A 14,111-nucleotide genomic window follows, 5' to 3' on the forward strand; every position below is an offset into this window, starting at 1 on the left:
CACGTGGCTATGTCTGAGCACATAGTAGCACATACTGCTTGTGATTTATCATGTTGAGAGATTTCAGCGATCAGAAGATAATTCAGGAGGTCTCTCAGACAGCAACAGAACTATGAAGTGTTTCCCGTATGTATGATTGCAAACAGAGCCTCTACGATGTCCAGTGTCTCCATCGTTGGCATCTATAGCCCTCTTGACAGGCTGGACCTTTGTATGTGATCCAATCCAGGTTCGAGCCCGAAGAAACGAACAATAACCATATGGTCAGGCAAAACAGCAATCCTTTTCCCAGACTGCTAACGCCAATGCTAAGGTGACTAGGCTGTCAGAGCAACAGCTGTACCCAAATCTCAATATCGAGCTCTTCAAGGACATGGGTTGCAACAAGTCGGAAGAGCAGGCCAGCTCATTGCTCTCCCTCAAATCCAGCTGTCCCATCGCTCTGAATCAGCCCTGCTCATTGTCTAGTGACGACTTAGGGGTTTGGCCAATTCTCGGACACGCCCCAAGTCGATGACAGCCTGCTGATGTCGGTCACAAGCCACGTTCCACCATTCCCGCACTCTCATATCCTCCTCCATCCATTGCCTGTAGGCAGCGTAGCCTGCTTTCTGTTGACCGCTGCTGCTTGGATCGTCTTGGATCTTTCGGCTGATCTCCTCACCACTGGGTCCATCACCCAAAGCGCTCATCCAATTCGACGTCAGTGTCATATCCAACTGAGCCTGTCGTGCCTGGAAGTGGTCAAGCATCTTCTTGTTGAAGATACTCCACTCATGCATATAAGCCGACATCTCTAAGATGTAGCGTGCCCAGGCTTCCTGTGTCACGTTTTCCAGAGGTGGAATGACATTTTTGGGTGGTTTAGGTAGGTTGAGAGCTTTAAGCGAGGAGAAGGCAACTCCTTTGACCACAGTCTGAGATGGCCTTGCAGGAGATGCTTTGGACTCGAAAGGTAATGTGGTGTTCAAGTCCTTGAGGTCACCAAGTCCAGTATCCGAGGGTTTCAAGGGCGCTACATTCGAAAGGTCGTTGAGATTCACATCGGCAGCAGCGGTGTGGGAGGGATGCACGCCCGGAGTTTCAGCCGCTGAGGCGTGTTCCTTCTCCTTCGGAGTGGGGGGCAGGCGAGCAGCAGCCTCGGCCACCTCAGAGGGACTCGAAGCTACGTTGCTCGGAAGGGAATCGTCGATGTCCATAGGATCGATGTTTTCGTTGGCTTTTTGCTCAGATTCGGCAACACCAGCTTCAGGAGAAACAGAAGCTCGGTTCTCCACTGCAGAAGGTTCAGCCCTCGGATGCGTCTGCTGAAGTTTTGATGCAGGCACTTTGAAGCTGCGTTTGAGAGCCGTCGCTCGGTCGTCTTCACCTGAAGTAGCTGTCGCTTGATACCTGAGCTTTTCTGCCCAATCATCGGCAAATTTGCCAGGAACAAATGCTGCAGAAGCTGTGCTATGGTCCCGGGTACCGCCATTGATACCAGCGAAGAACTCTTTCGACGATTCTTTGATTGGAGACGTCTGACTTTTGCTGTGAGATTTCGCTCTCGATCTTGCAGGTCGTACGGGCGATCTTTTCGCATGGATCTCCGACGAGGTTGGTCGAAAGAGGTCCTCCACTCCTGCTAACTTGTCATTCCACTCGGAAGCGGAGAATTTTACGCTCACATTTTCCCGGCTGGCGCTTTGGAAGCTAGGCTCTTTTCGCAAATTGGTCGTGTCTACGTCGGGCGGAGAGCTGTCGGATAACGTGGAGTCAGCAAATCTTGCATGCTTGCGAGATGGCTCCACGAAAGTGGAGCGGAGTGTATCGGATCGCCAAATTTCAATCCGGTCACGCTTCTCTTCTCGGATTGTATCTAGGGTGTGCTTCTTTGGCGTGTCTTTCCGGGGGAGCACGCTGGAAGGCACTGCCCAAGAAGGAAATCCGTTCAGTGATGGCACACTTTTACTAGGTCTCGAAGGGGATACTCGAAAACTCTTCGACCACTCGTGGGGATAAGAATGAAAGGGGGCATACATATTGGGTCCATTGCCAGACGCTCCTGGCCCTGCATATTCATTTCCTGCACCGGACATGGGCTGCTGTGCCGTTGCACGCGTGCCAAGGTAGCCAGGAACATAATTAGACGCTGCTTGCGACGTATGCTGATTTCGAGGAGGAGGCGGAGGCGGAGGCGGAGGTGGTCGATACTGATGTTGGCCACCATCTGCATCCCGCGGAGTAGGTGGCTTGACATATTTTGTTCCAGGATATAGACTGCTGGATGCTGGGCCATCAGCTGCAGTTCTACCACCAAAATCGGATGAAGCTGGCTTCGAACGCATCTGCCGAGGTGTCGCTCTGGCCCGGGCTGACCATCTCTGCTCGTCTACATCTTCGTCACTACTAGTCCCAGAACTAGATGAGGAGCTGTCGAGTACTGGTGTTGGTCTCGACTTCGGGCTGCTACTGCGATACCTGACTGGGTTATCCCGCGAAAATGGAGAATGCAGACCATTCCGTTCGCTTTCATGCCACTTATGGTCAATGGGTGAATTCCGCGCGCTGGAAGATCTATGACCAATGCCTCCGTTAGTGACGTCGGTCCTCTCCCCACCAATTCCAGCGTAACGAGTCGAAATGCGCTCAAGACCCGGCCTCTGAGGCTCTCTACCTTCCTCGACGTCGGGAGAAGACCTGACATGTCTCAAAGGGCTTTTACCTGGTCGCAGAGGGGTCATCTGAGGTGAGGAATGGGCCACGCCTTCTGGAAAATAAGAGTAAGAGGTCGACGCTTGTGACCGTTCTCCGCGCGAGTATGTTGCGTACGCGGAGCTTCTGGGAGCTGGCGGTTCATCTCCACCAGGGGTCATTGGTGTGAAGCCTGGCCTCGTTCGTGTGCTTTGAGTTCGTGACAGACCCGGAAACCCCGGCAAAGGTTCTGTTCCAGAAGTGGAGCGGCCCGCATTCTTAAAGTCGTCCCAGCTTCTCTGTGGTCGTGGTGGGGTGTTTGGTGCATGGCTTGTGGGTCGCTCAGCGGTCGTATAGTGTGACGGCCGTGGGGGTGGCGGAGGCGCGAATCGTTCACCTGTTGGGCTCTGACCAGGTTTCATCTGCTGAAATCCTCTGAAGGCATCTGCTTTGCTCTGAGCCTCTTCTTTCGTCTTCTCCCATTGTTGTGCTCCTGCTCTGGCGTATGGTGCATACTTCTCGGGATTTATAGGAGGTGGATGGTGTCTAGGCCGGGGGTGATTGCCATTACCTGCGAAAGGGTTTTGATTTGTTGCAGTTGATGCTGCTCTCCGAGGAGGTGGAGGAAACGGAGATGGAGCAGGTGGTACAGGACCGCGTCGTGGTATGATCGGGGTACTGCTTTTGTGTTTTGCTCGATCTTGATCGTACTTTCGCTTCTGTTCCGGATCACTCAGAATCTCATGAGCAGCCTGCACTGCCTGAAACTTGGGAACAACGTCAACTTCTCTACCAGGATTGCGGTCTGGGTGGTATAGTTTCGCTACGAGATATCAATCAGCCTGCCACGGACGCATTTTTGGCAGAAGAACGCACCTAAGTGTCTGAAAGCTTTTTTGATTCTCTCTTCGGAGGCATTCGAAGGGATTTCTAAGTCGGCGTAGTAGTCGCGAGTTACATCCGCCTTGACCATTGTAGCAAGCCAATTTTCAGCATCCAATCACAATTGGATAGACTCAAATGATATCGCTTCCAATAGATAGTCTTGCTTCATTCCCTGACCCTGTTGGCATTGTTCAGTGCAGAAAGAGATCGGCGCTCTCGTTGGGAGATTTGAAGACAGACTGATAGCAGCACAAGGGTTACGAGGCAAATGCAGGCGTTCTGTAGTCCGCCGAACCAGATATCGTAAAGGTGTTACAGTGGCGCAAAGGGAAGGAGGACGCGAGGTTGTCAGCAGGTGCGCAGGTGGTGGAACGGAAAGATGCGCTTTGGTAGTCGAATAAAGAATCTTTGGGCAGCTTCTAGTCTTTCAAAGATAGCTGCTGAGAAGAATGTAAAATAAGCAAAAGCGGGAGTAGAAAGATGACTCAGTCGCAGACAAGATGGACAATGCTAATTGCTGACAGAGCCTGAGCCTCTATGACTTTTTCATGCGAGAGCGGGTGATGTGAGATGTTGAACACAGGCAAGGTCAGGTTACCGCAGCAAATGACTGCAGCGGCACCAGGCAGGACAGACCCCACAGAAGGAGGGATTTTCTTCTTTGCCGGCAGAATGATGTGAGTGGCCCTTTGCCGCCTCATTACACTGCAGTTGCAGCAGACGAACGATTTGCTGAATGAGGTTTATCCCAGGTTTGGTGTGCGTTGTCACTCCAACGCGATTTGCTCGGTGAGATGCACTTATCGTTCCTCAGGAATTTAGTTGAGGGACCAGGGACTAACTGAGAGACTCAATCCCGCCCCGACAGGATTTTAGCACGAATGTAATTAAGGCTGCATGTCCCACTGGCTACTGATCTGGGGTCTCGGGCACGGATGGAGCTTAAGTCAACCAATACCCTGAAGCCTAAGAGCCTTACAGGAGCACGCTTAAGAAGAGGATTCATCTCATGGAGTGAAGAAGCACGAGCGTGCAGCGGATCCTACTGATCCCAAACTTTCATTCCCCATAAAGCATAAAGTGAGGCTTGCTCGTCATCATGCAGATGTTCGCCGCCTTTCTAGCTAATCACATTATTTGCTCTGCTCTCGGCCCTTCGCTCCTCCTGACTCATCGTCCCGTCTGATAGAGCTTGGTGATGGATGTCTCTCAACGCTGCTGCAATCTCGTCTAGAAATATATTCACCTCCTTTTCCGTACCTACTGTGATCCGCAAACAGCCTTCGCAGCCCATTTCCTTGCCTCGAAACCGGACCACTACTCTTCTCTGCTCCGCCAGTGTTTCATAGACCGACAAAGCTGTCACGTTATCAGGTCTGCCCCCACTCTGGCGAGGCGCGTCAAGTATCTCAACAAGTAGGAAATTCGAGTCAGTCCCACCCAGGAAACGTCCAATACCTGGTATTTTGGGAAGCTCTTCCATCAAACAATCCCTTTGCTTCAAGATCTTGGCACGGTTTTCACGCATGACAGCAAGACTTTTTGACTCCAATGCGGCGATTGCCAATGCACTCGTTGGACTCGAAATATTGTATGGAGCTTTGAGGTTGTTAAGCAGTGCTGTGATGTCAGGACTTGAAAAGGCAGCTCCTAATCGGATGCCTGCCAGGCCAAATGCTTTACTCAGTGTCTGCATAACCACGAGATTTGGCCACTCTAAAACCCATTCTGCTAGACTCGATCCATCCGCAGCAAAGTCAATGTATGCTTCATCAAGCACAACCACCCCGTTCCATGTTGGATGTTGGAGCACCTGCTGTACGTCTTCCTTTTTAATCAAACTTCCCGTAGGGTTGCCTGGTGAGCAGACATAGACCATCTTGATACTAGCATCTGATGATAACGATTCATTGATCCTATCTGGCTGTAGCGCAAACCCCTTTGTCACGTTCAAAGGAACATGTACAATCTCAATATCGTTGACTTGCGCACTGACCGCGTACATACCATATGTTGGAGGGCATGTAAGGATCTTGTCCTTTCCAGGCACACAGAAACATCGTAGAAGAGCGTCGATGGCCTCATCTGACCCTACGCCGACGAACAAGTTCTCTGGTCTCAGGTCTTTCTGAGTGTGCACCTTAAAATTCCTCAAGCCGCACAATCGTCTTTTCAATTCGGCTTGATGAGGGTCGGGGTAGCGATTGAGACCGAGAAAGTTTAGTTGAGGACCTCCATCCTTTGCATATGTTGCTTGCTCTCGCATAATGTTCGAGTCGACCGAGATTCCAGGTCCATATGCATTCTCGTTCGCATCGAGTAGAATGTTGTTACCATCGTCCTTGTAATCACTGTTATCTCAGTATCCTGTGGGTGGAGGTTCTGGACAAATGCTTACTCTCTGGCGCAACGATAAGGCTTTAGCTTGAGAATATTTGGTCGAGCACAGGTATGCAGGTCAAAAGGAGAGAAAAGGCTGCCCATCATGAATCCTCTTGTTGCTAATCGTATAATTTCCCCGTTCGTTGATAATTTGGGAAATTTCTTGAAAAGCCAGGGCCCAGATTCGACCACTGCATGGCTAAGACCCATGTACGACTTGAAGGTGGGGGGGTTTTATTCCCGGCAGGGTCATGAGATTAACTCCGAGTTGAAATCAATGTTTGTTTTTCGTTCCTTTCGTATCAATTCGATGCGCCAACACAAAGCTTTTTGATGCAGCAACAGCAGAGGACTACCTTACCTACGGCGTCTCCATTCCGAATTTTGGTTGCTCTTCTGATCTCCCCTTATTACCAGCATGAGTGATCTAAAGAAGACAGCATATGGAGCTGCGGCAAGCGATACGGACTTTCGCAAAACGTGGGATCGATCAGAGTACGAAGCCAAGGCCAAGAAGGAGCAGGATGAGCGCCGTGAAGAAGGCAGGGCTCGTTATGAGGCGAAGCTTGAGGGCAAGAAATGGCACAAACCTGTCGACTTCTCTACTTTGGATGCCACATCATCCAGAGCTGGTCGCGTCGATGTCGCCAGCATGGTCGGCAAGAGCACTTTAATTCCTGCTGGTTCAGCCATTGGCAAACGAGGCCGAGGCGCTGGGTTTTATTGTGAGGCATGCGATCTGACATACAAGGACAATGTGCAGTACATCGAGCATCTGAATTCGAAGCAGCATCTTATCAATACTGGTCAAAGTGGAGAGGTCGCCAGGGCAACGCTCCAGGATGTCAGGAACAGGCTAGAGATGTTGAAGCAGAGGAAGAGGGAAAGGGAAGAAGAAGACAAGAGGATGGGTGAGATCGATCTAGATGCGCGGTTGAAGAAGACAGAGGATATTGAGGAGAGAGAAAGGGAGGAGCGGAGAAGAAAGCGAAATGAGAAGAGGAGGAAGGATGGGCAAAACGGGATAAAGAAAGAAGATAGTGGGTGGGAGGGAAGGTTAGGCATCATCTCCTGATCAGCTCCTTCGCCACAACCCGCGTACTTGTGCTTTTTCCTCTGTTTGATTCGACGTCCTATCCAATCCTCTTGCTCTTCTCTACGTCGGCGAATGAACAGCTTCAAGCCTTATGACTTAGAACTCTCAATGTTGTCAGGGGCACTTTAGGTGAGTGGTGCTGTTCACACCAATCACGTACAGGGAGATGTTTGGCAAGCGCTTCTCAGGTGAATTGCAAGGCACGCTCTAGGGCATATCAACTGCCTCTTGTACAGCTCAAAATAGTCAGGCCCTCAAATGTAAGGGCTTAAGAGATAAAGCTATGTCACACATATTTGCAGGGCACAGCATGGCTTCATCCAAACCTACAACAGCGCTATGGCCATTGTGTCATTTCATTTCTCACTAGCGAGGGGACAGTTATGGTGAAAACGGTATTCACACCCAAATCTTAACCGCGTCTTGGACCCAGTTGGAAGAACTATGATCTGATGAAAAGTCAGGGCCAGAAATTGACATGATTCTTGCCTCAGCCGCTTAGACAGGTTTAGTGGGCACAGCCACTCACGTCATGCTCGAATGAGCTTGCTGTTGTCGAAGTGTCTAGACTTGACACGGCCCAAAACTATCTCAGTGATCGTATGCCCTCTGGTGGTAATCCGAATCCAAGGCCCCCGAACGAGCAGATGATTTCTATTCGAGCTCACGAAACTTCTTCTCGTCTTCAGGCGTGAGTTCTTCTGCTTCTCGAGCCGGTACCCTCCATCCTCTCATATTCGGGCTTGGTGGTCGCTGTATATCAAGCTCCTCCGCTTTAGCGAGGTAACCAGCTAGATGATGATAGTCAAGAGCAATCACTCTAGTCAAGTCGGCATCAGGGGAGGTTGTTTTGAGGTTATTACCGAAGTCCTGGAGTTGGAACGTCATGAACCCTGGCTGGAGCTTGCCATTACTATATCGTACTACATCCCGTTCAACGACAGCCTTCATCCTCACAGCGTCTCCATCCTTTGATCGTATGAAATCTGCTCGCCAAACTGAGATTTTGCACGCCTTCTTCTTTTCTATTTCTAGGCCAATCACGAGTTGAATTTTGCCATCTGAGTCGACGATCAGGTCTTGAGCCTTACATCGTAGCGATTGGAAGGACTGAGAATATGCCAGTTCGAGAATAACTCCTGGATAATATGAGCCTTCAATGAGATACTGTCTATCGGGGCACGACGTGTATCTGAGCGATAAAGCTGGATCTGCCTAGAACAAAGACTATAAACGTTTTGTATGAATCGTCTGGTAGGTTCGTTCGAGGTTCTTTGATAGCGGCTAGTTGGGTTTTGATCGAATTACTGATCTTCTTAGCAACAAACTCGTGGATAGTACCAGCCATCTTTATAATAAGGAATTTATCGTTGATCAGATCATGTCTAAAAGTAGTCAAGATTTAGTAAATGATTTAAGTCCTAGCTTTGTTATAGATATCTTCCTTAGTTCATCTGATATGTATCCCTAAACCTTAGAGTTAGACTTGCATAGAGATTCTAAGGTCTTTGCATACGCTCCGCAAAGGTACGGTAGCCCCGAGGACTAGCAACCTCCCTGGCGTTTAAAGACGAAAAAAGCGGCGAGGCAATGGATTGACAATCTCAGTTACGCAGTAAAGGCTGTTACTAATTTTGTGAAGATCGTTGCTTTTTTCACGCAGGATGGTTGAAGTGTCATTAGCCTCACATGATCGTTGCTCGTTGCAGATGTCACAAGAGACGACACCAGTTGGATTCTCCTGAACCATCAAGCGATCCATTTTTGCAGCTTTTGTTCTCGTAGATGTTCTCACGGATGTTGTTTATATCAAAACGTCTACGACTTATACTCAGTCTAAATATACTCATGATAGAGGTCCGTGTGGCTGACTAACGCTTTTGGGAATAGTCGCCACACAATTTATTCGATGCAAGATGGTCCATAACCCGTGACAATAAATCGCTATCAGGCAAACCGATCCATACATTGAATTCAGTGTGTATTTTCTGCTTACCTATCAATAAAAGCAGGTTAGAAGTCTGCATACATAGAAATCTTGCTATCAGAAATTGTGGCCTGGATAGCTGACTCACTCCAAGCCTGAAATGCCAAAGCTATTCACCAACGTCAATCACCATCCGACTTCGCGCCAACACTCTTACATTGTTCAATCACCTTGTCACGTGTCACGTTGGAAGCAGGCGACGAGTGCGCGAGATCTTCAGCCCATGTTGAGTGCTATCCTAAGACTGCAGAGCCGACGAGGATGGCACTGGGGTCGCTCCTATATAGCGAGCATGCCCCTTACTAACGCGTAGTGCCAATCAATACCCGGCGGCCCTAGCGCTAGCGGCCGACAAGCATGGCAGCCGTGACACACCTCGTCATATATCTCAGTACTCCAATGTACGGTACGCTCTCTCTTTTCATGCCTTAGCCTTGACGAGCTATTTCTAATCCCACCAACTGTAGCCACCAACTGTAGAACGACCAAACTGCCAAGCCCGAAGACGTATAACCATCGAAACAGCTCCAAGAAGAACTTCCTCCGATGTGAGGAGGACTTACCATTACCATTTAATGAAATGATGGCCTCAGGATTCTGGTGTGAGTATGGAGGGACAAGGTAAGTTCAGATTTTCATGGAATATACTATATCGAAGTGAACTTGGCCTTCATACGGGGAGACCTGATCAATTTGTGTAAGACTTCATGTTCATCCTTGAACTCAATAAAGGTGTATAAACTTGTATATAGTCATATCAGTCCTACAAATTGTGTACAAATGATTCCTGTCATTATGTTTGCACCTGATACAAGGGATGTTGACGCATTTCAAGTCTCTACCATACCAGTGAACTCCATCCAGCAAACCCTTTACATGAAGCAGTCTGAGTCATTCAATCAGCTTTCATAGGGTATCCTTGTATGGATCATGCTGATTGCGCAAACAGCAATATTGATATTTGCCACGCACAAGCAATCTGGGCCTGCATACGTATCCTTCTTCCTACATTAAGACCTTGGCAGGCTGTCATGTTGTGGCACTGAAACTGAATCTCTTTGGCAAGTCAGTGAATACTGTCATGGTCACCTCCTGGAAGCGGCCTGCTTCGGTTGTCTTTGCTTGTGACGTTTCTAGTGGTTCGAGAAACACATTTCACTCGTGAAACACCTGATCTGGCACTACTATAAATATATATCTGCTACCTATCCTCAACGATTGCTATGTCAAAGAAATTTTCTCTTACGCACCGAGACCGCCTAATACCCTCTTTGTTACAACTCGTCTTTATCCTGATTCCGGGGCCTGATTTCTACCAGTATTCGAACCATTCTTCCTTGATGATGGAGCTCACCAGAAAACCCTCAGAGCTTGGCTTGTCCCTGTCAAATGCCAAAGCCACAAGCTCTGCCAACCACCCATTATCCGCTCCAGTACCGAAGGCCGCCAAGCCGTTTAAAGACAACAAGAAACAGTCGTCCAGAAGACATCCACGAAGAACTGTGTCAAATAAGAAGACGAATTGCATTCAAACCATCTCCTTCTTCGATCTTGCTCGCGAGGTTCGTGATATCATATATTTCAATGTCCTGCGCCCGGACTGTGCAATGAGTTATGGAATCTCTGAGGCCAATATCTATCGCTACAAGAGTTGTTATAAGCTTCATCCATGTATCAAAAACCGGCCGGGGCTGTACGAAAATCTTGGTTCTGAACAAACAAGTACATTTCGAAGCGATCGGCCTACTCAACGCCTTTGAGAACATCATCAGGATCTCCAGTAAAGGTGCCAGACTATTCCGTAACGCGTACGAGCATGGTATGCCGGGATTTTTCGCCTGTGACAAGAAAACCTCCCACTGCCGCCTGGGACCAAGCCTTTCAGAGCTTCAGGTCTTACGCCTTCGACATCTTGCTGTAGAGGTTCGGTACCCTGTCTTCACCGTAAACGATAGCTATACCTATCGAGAAGATGTTGTCAAGTTGGGCACTGAGATCAAGCAGATTGCCGCTGTACTTCGCAGATGTCGTTCCATGCAGACGTTCCGGTTGATCCTGCAGACTAAAGTGGTCGACGATGATTGGTCTGACGGCGCGGAGACCTGGTCTCCGCTAGCACCTAAAGACCATCCTGATGTGCAAACGCTGTTGCCGCTCTTTCTGGATGCAGCTCAAGCTAAATGCATCAAAACAGCCGCAGAAGAGCAAAAGCACTTCAGTGTTGGTCAATATGACAAGTCTGCTCACAAAACCGACGACTACACTGATCCATTGGTGGCCTGTTACAATCAACAGGCTTTCGACCGTTCCATATACGCAGCGTTTGAGCAGTCATACGACGATCAGATCGTCTCCCGTGGCTTTGAGCAGGAAGGTAGAGTCCGACAACGGGCAACTGTCGGAAACCGTTGTCTGACTTCAGAATCAATGGAGGATACAGAGTGGGGTTTCCTGAAGATTGCGCGCTCGAACGTCAAGCAATACATTCACAAAGATCCTGACGAAGAATGGGAGCTGCTGCAAGAATGCCGCAAGTGCTACCAGATATTCGACTCTCGCGAAGATCTTGACGCACACCTTGAGCTTAGACCTAAGCACAGAATGCCCTTCGTGCGTAAGACTTACAACATGCTCCACCCTCGGGCTAGGCATGGAGGAGAACGTAAATGCTGGACCTGCGCGGCGGAATTTAGCTACTTAGACCAAGTGAATGAACACTATGCGAAGACTGGCCATGCACGCAATCATATGATACCTCGCTGGAAGCAAGACAATGGTTGGACCAATCGTTTGGAAATATCGCTCGAGTGTTTAGTCTGAGTTTTGTACCCGAAACCCATCGCGCTGAGCAGTGCTTGTGTGTTAAGCCCCCAGCCTTTACTGTGATCTTATTCTGTGCTGACATGAGATCTCAGTACTGATATTGACATGAGATAAGCCTCTTGGCACCAGCACTTTCACAACCGACTGTCTACATACACGGAGCTGTGGTGCTGCAAACCACGTCCCTAGCTTACCCAACTTCTTTTCCGAATAGCGTTCGAGCTTATGTATTGATGAACTTGTATGATTGCCCTAAAGTTGTTAATAGTGAAGATGGGAGGAACGGTGAACTGGAAATTGAAGCTGTCAAAGGATACTGTTGATCTTCTGAGAAGGCCTATTGGTCAGGTTTCATTCGCGTAATCCCTGCGTTTTTCCTGCTTTTGATTGGTCAACTTCTACTGCAATTTCGGTTCTAATTTCGCTGTACGGCACAGCCATTTGTACATAAATCCCCGCTCTCTACCCCCTTAGCTATCGATCAACTTGCTTTCTACGCACTCTGCACAGCAGGTCGACAGATACTCATCATATGACCGCTGACCATGGTCTTGCCATATCGACAACTGCTAAGGGATAGATTTCGCTTATTGAAAACAGTTTCAGGAACTCACGACGGTGACTTGCGCTTCCGATTTACGCATGTTGTCCCGAATCAGGTACAAGAGTACACAGCTGTATCGTACACCTGGGGAAATGATGCGAGAAGTGAGATCATCTACGTCGATAACCAGCCTCTTACGATCTCGCCAACCCTTTGGGCTTGCCTCCACTGTCTGCGGGAGAAATGGCAATATATTTGGGCTGATGCAGTTTGTATCAATCAGGACAACGTGACCGAGCGAAACGAGCAGGTTCGCATCATGGACCAGATCTACTCAAACGCTGCTATCGTATCCGTGTGGTTGGGTAACATACCGTTACCACCACAAGTCAACTTCGAAGGCCGCATTGCCAATTTGGAGGTCGACTACTTGGACTGGGAAGAGTCAATGTATGATATAGCAAGTCGGCCTTACTGGTCAAGAACCTGGGTTATTCAAGAATTCTTGCTGGCACGAGTGGTGCATATCTACTGCAGCAATACTCGAATTGATGGCGATCTCTTTCAGGATATGTTATCGAATGCAGCTGGCATAGATCTCTTCTCAGTCGAAGTCGCAGACACCGTAACACAGCCAGACCTCATACAAAAGTGGCCAGCTTTGCCATTCGTGATTGGACGGCATGCCGACCGGTATCCACAGCTACGTCAGCCACTCTATGATCTCCTCGCTGGCCATGTAAATTCGCAAAGCAAGGATCCGAGAGACAAAGTATTCGCGCTTCTTGGACTGCTGCCTACGGAAGAACGCTCTTCCCTCGAGAGAAGCTTTCCGGATTACGCTTTGAGCAAGGAGCAAGTATATATTGTAACGCTTGCCCATGTACAACATTTCTCGGGAGATCAGCCCATTGAACCTATTTTCAGAGCATTGCACATCAACCAAGCCACAGAGATTACCCGGCTGATGAAGATCGTCGAAATTTTTGATTACATTGATGCAGACAACCCGGCTGCAGAGGCAGAATTCATGGCGACGGATTGGTCCGGAAGTATTGAAGAGGACTCGAGGTCACCGATAATATACTAGAACAGTGTCATGATAGTAAACTCGAGCACAACATCAAATAATCTATTTCAGCAGGGCAGTCACCGTCGAAAATTTGAACTTAGTTGGATTGTCAAGGGTGCAGGACTTGTTGTGGGTGTCTTTCTGATATATGCAGGCGCAGTACACATAAGGAGACAGTGACTGACGGCGACGACTTCTGGAACCGCGTGTTTATTCAACGAGGATAGTTACTGATTGGGTTCTCAACCTTATATCTAGTGCCTCCTGCTTTATCAACCAAACCCTCTTGGACCTGACTATTAGTTGAGACTTGTCTTAACCAGTTGAGCCCTAATAATACACCATTTCTAAGGATTTAATGCACTATCCCTCCATAGAGGTTCTAAAACTGGGCTACTAGACCCTCGCGTAAAACTGACAAAGGTTCGAAGAAACGACTAATGCGGGCCAGAAATAGTCCACTAACAAAAAGATCTTCTTACATTTGCTAAATCTCTATCCAGTCAATGTAGTGATGATGATACCTCCTTATTCACAACGCCCCTGGACTTCGAGGGATTGATCCAATTCCTGTGCTTTTCAATCCAATATATTTACACAACAGAATTTCATTCATATTGCGCTTCCTTTGCATTTAAATGTCTGCCTC

At 48.6% G+C, this 14,111-nt stretch overlaps 4 protein-coding genes across 4 annotated transcripts; 2 read left to right on the forward strand and 2 right to left on the reverse strand.

The window, feature by feature from the left end:
* Nucleotides 1–464: 464 nt before the first annotated feature.
* Nucleotides 465–3,646, reverse strand: EPUS_08341 (uncharacterized protein; the record flags this gene model as incomplete). Its single annotated transcript, XM_007805373.1, has 2 exons — nt 465–3,496; nt 3,550–3,646. 2 exons carry the CDS (start codon nt 3,644–3,646, stop codon nt 465–467), a joined length of 3,129 nt encoding a protein of 1,042 aa, XP_007803564.1.
* Nucleotides 3,647–4,678: 1,032 nt separating this feature from the next.
* Nucleotides 4,679–5,824, reverse strand: EPUS_08342 (Histidinol-phosphate aminotransferase; the record flags this gene model as incomplete). Its single annotated transcript, XM_007805374.1, has 1 exon — nt 4,679–5,824. One exon carries the CDS (start codon nt 5,822–5,824, stop codon nt 4,679–4,681), a length of 1,146 nt encoding a protein of 381 aa, XP_007803565.1.
* A 534-nt stretch (nt 5,825–6,358) lies between these two features.
* Nucleotides 6,359–7,015, forward strand: EPUS_08343 (uncharacterized protein; the record flags this gene model as incomplete). Its single annotated transcript, XM_007805375.1, has 1 exon — nt 6,359–7,015. One exon carries the CDS (start codon nt 6,359–6,361, stop codon nt 7,013–7,015), a length of 657 nt encoding a protein of 218 aa, XP_007803566.1.
* Nucleotides 7,016–10,366: 3,351 nt separating this feature from the next.
* On the forward strand, nt 10,367–13,480 carry EPUS_08344 (uncharacterized protein; the record flags this gene model as incomplete). The annotated part of the gene is made up of 3 exons (XM_007805376.1): nt 10,367–10,694; nt 10,747–11,637; nt 12,447–13,480. 3 exons carry the CDS (start codon nt 10,367–10,369, stop codon nt 13,478–13,480), a joined length of 2,253 nt encoding a protein of 750 aa, XP_007803567.1.
* Between the last annotated feature and the right edge of the window lie 631 nt (nt 13,481–14,111).

The sequence above is a fragment of the Endocarpon pusillum genome (genome assembly GCF_000464535.1).
Source record: "Endocarpon pusillum Z07020 unplaced genomic scaffold scaffold4259, whole genome shotgun sequence".
NCBI classification, from domain to species: Eukaryota; Fungi; Ascomycota; class Eurotiomycetes; order Verrucariales; family Verrucariaceae; genus Endocarpon; species Endocarpon pusillum.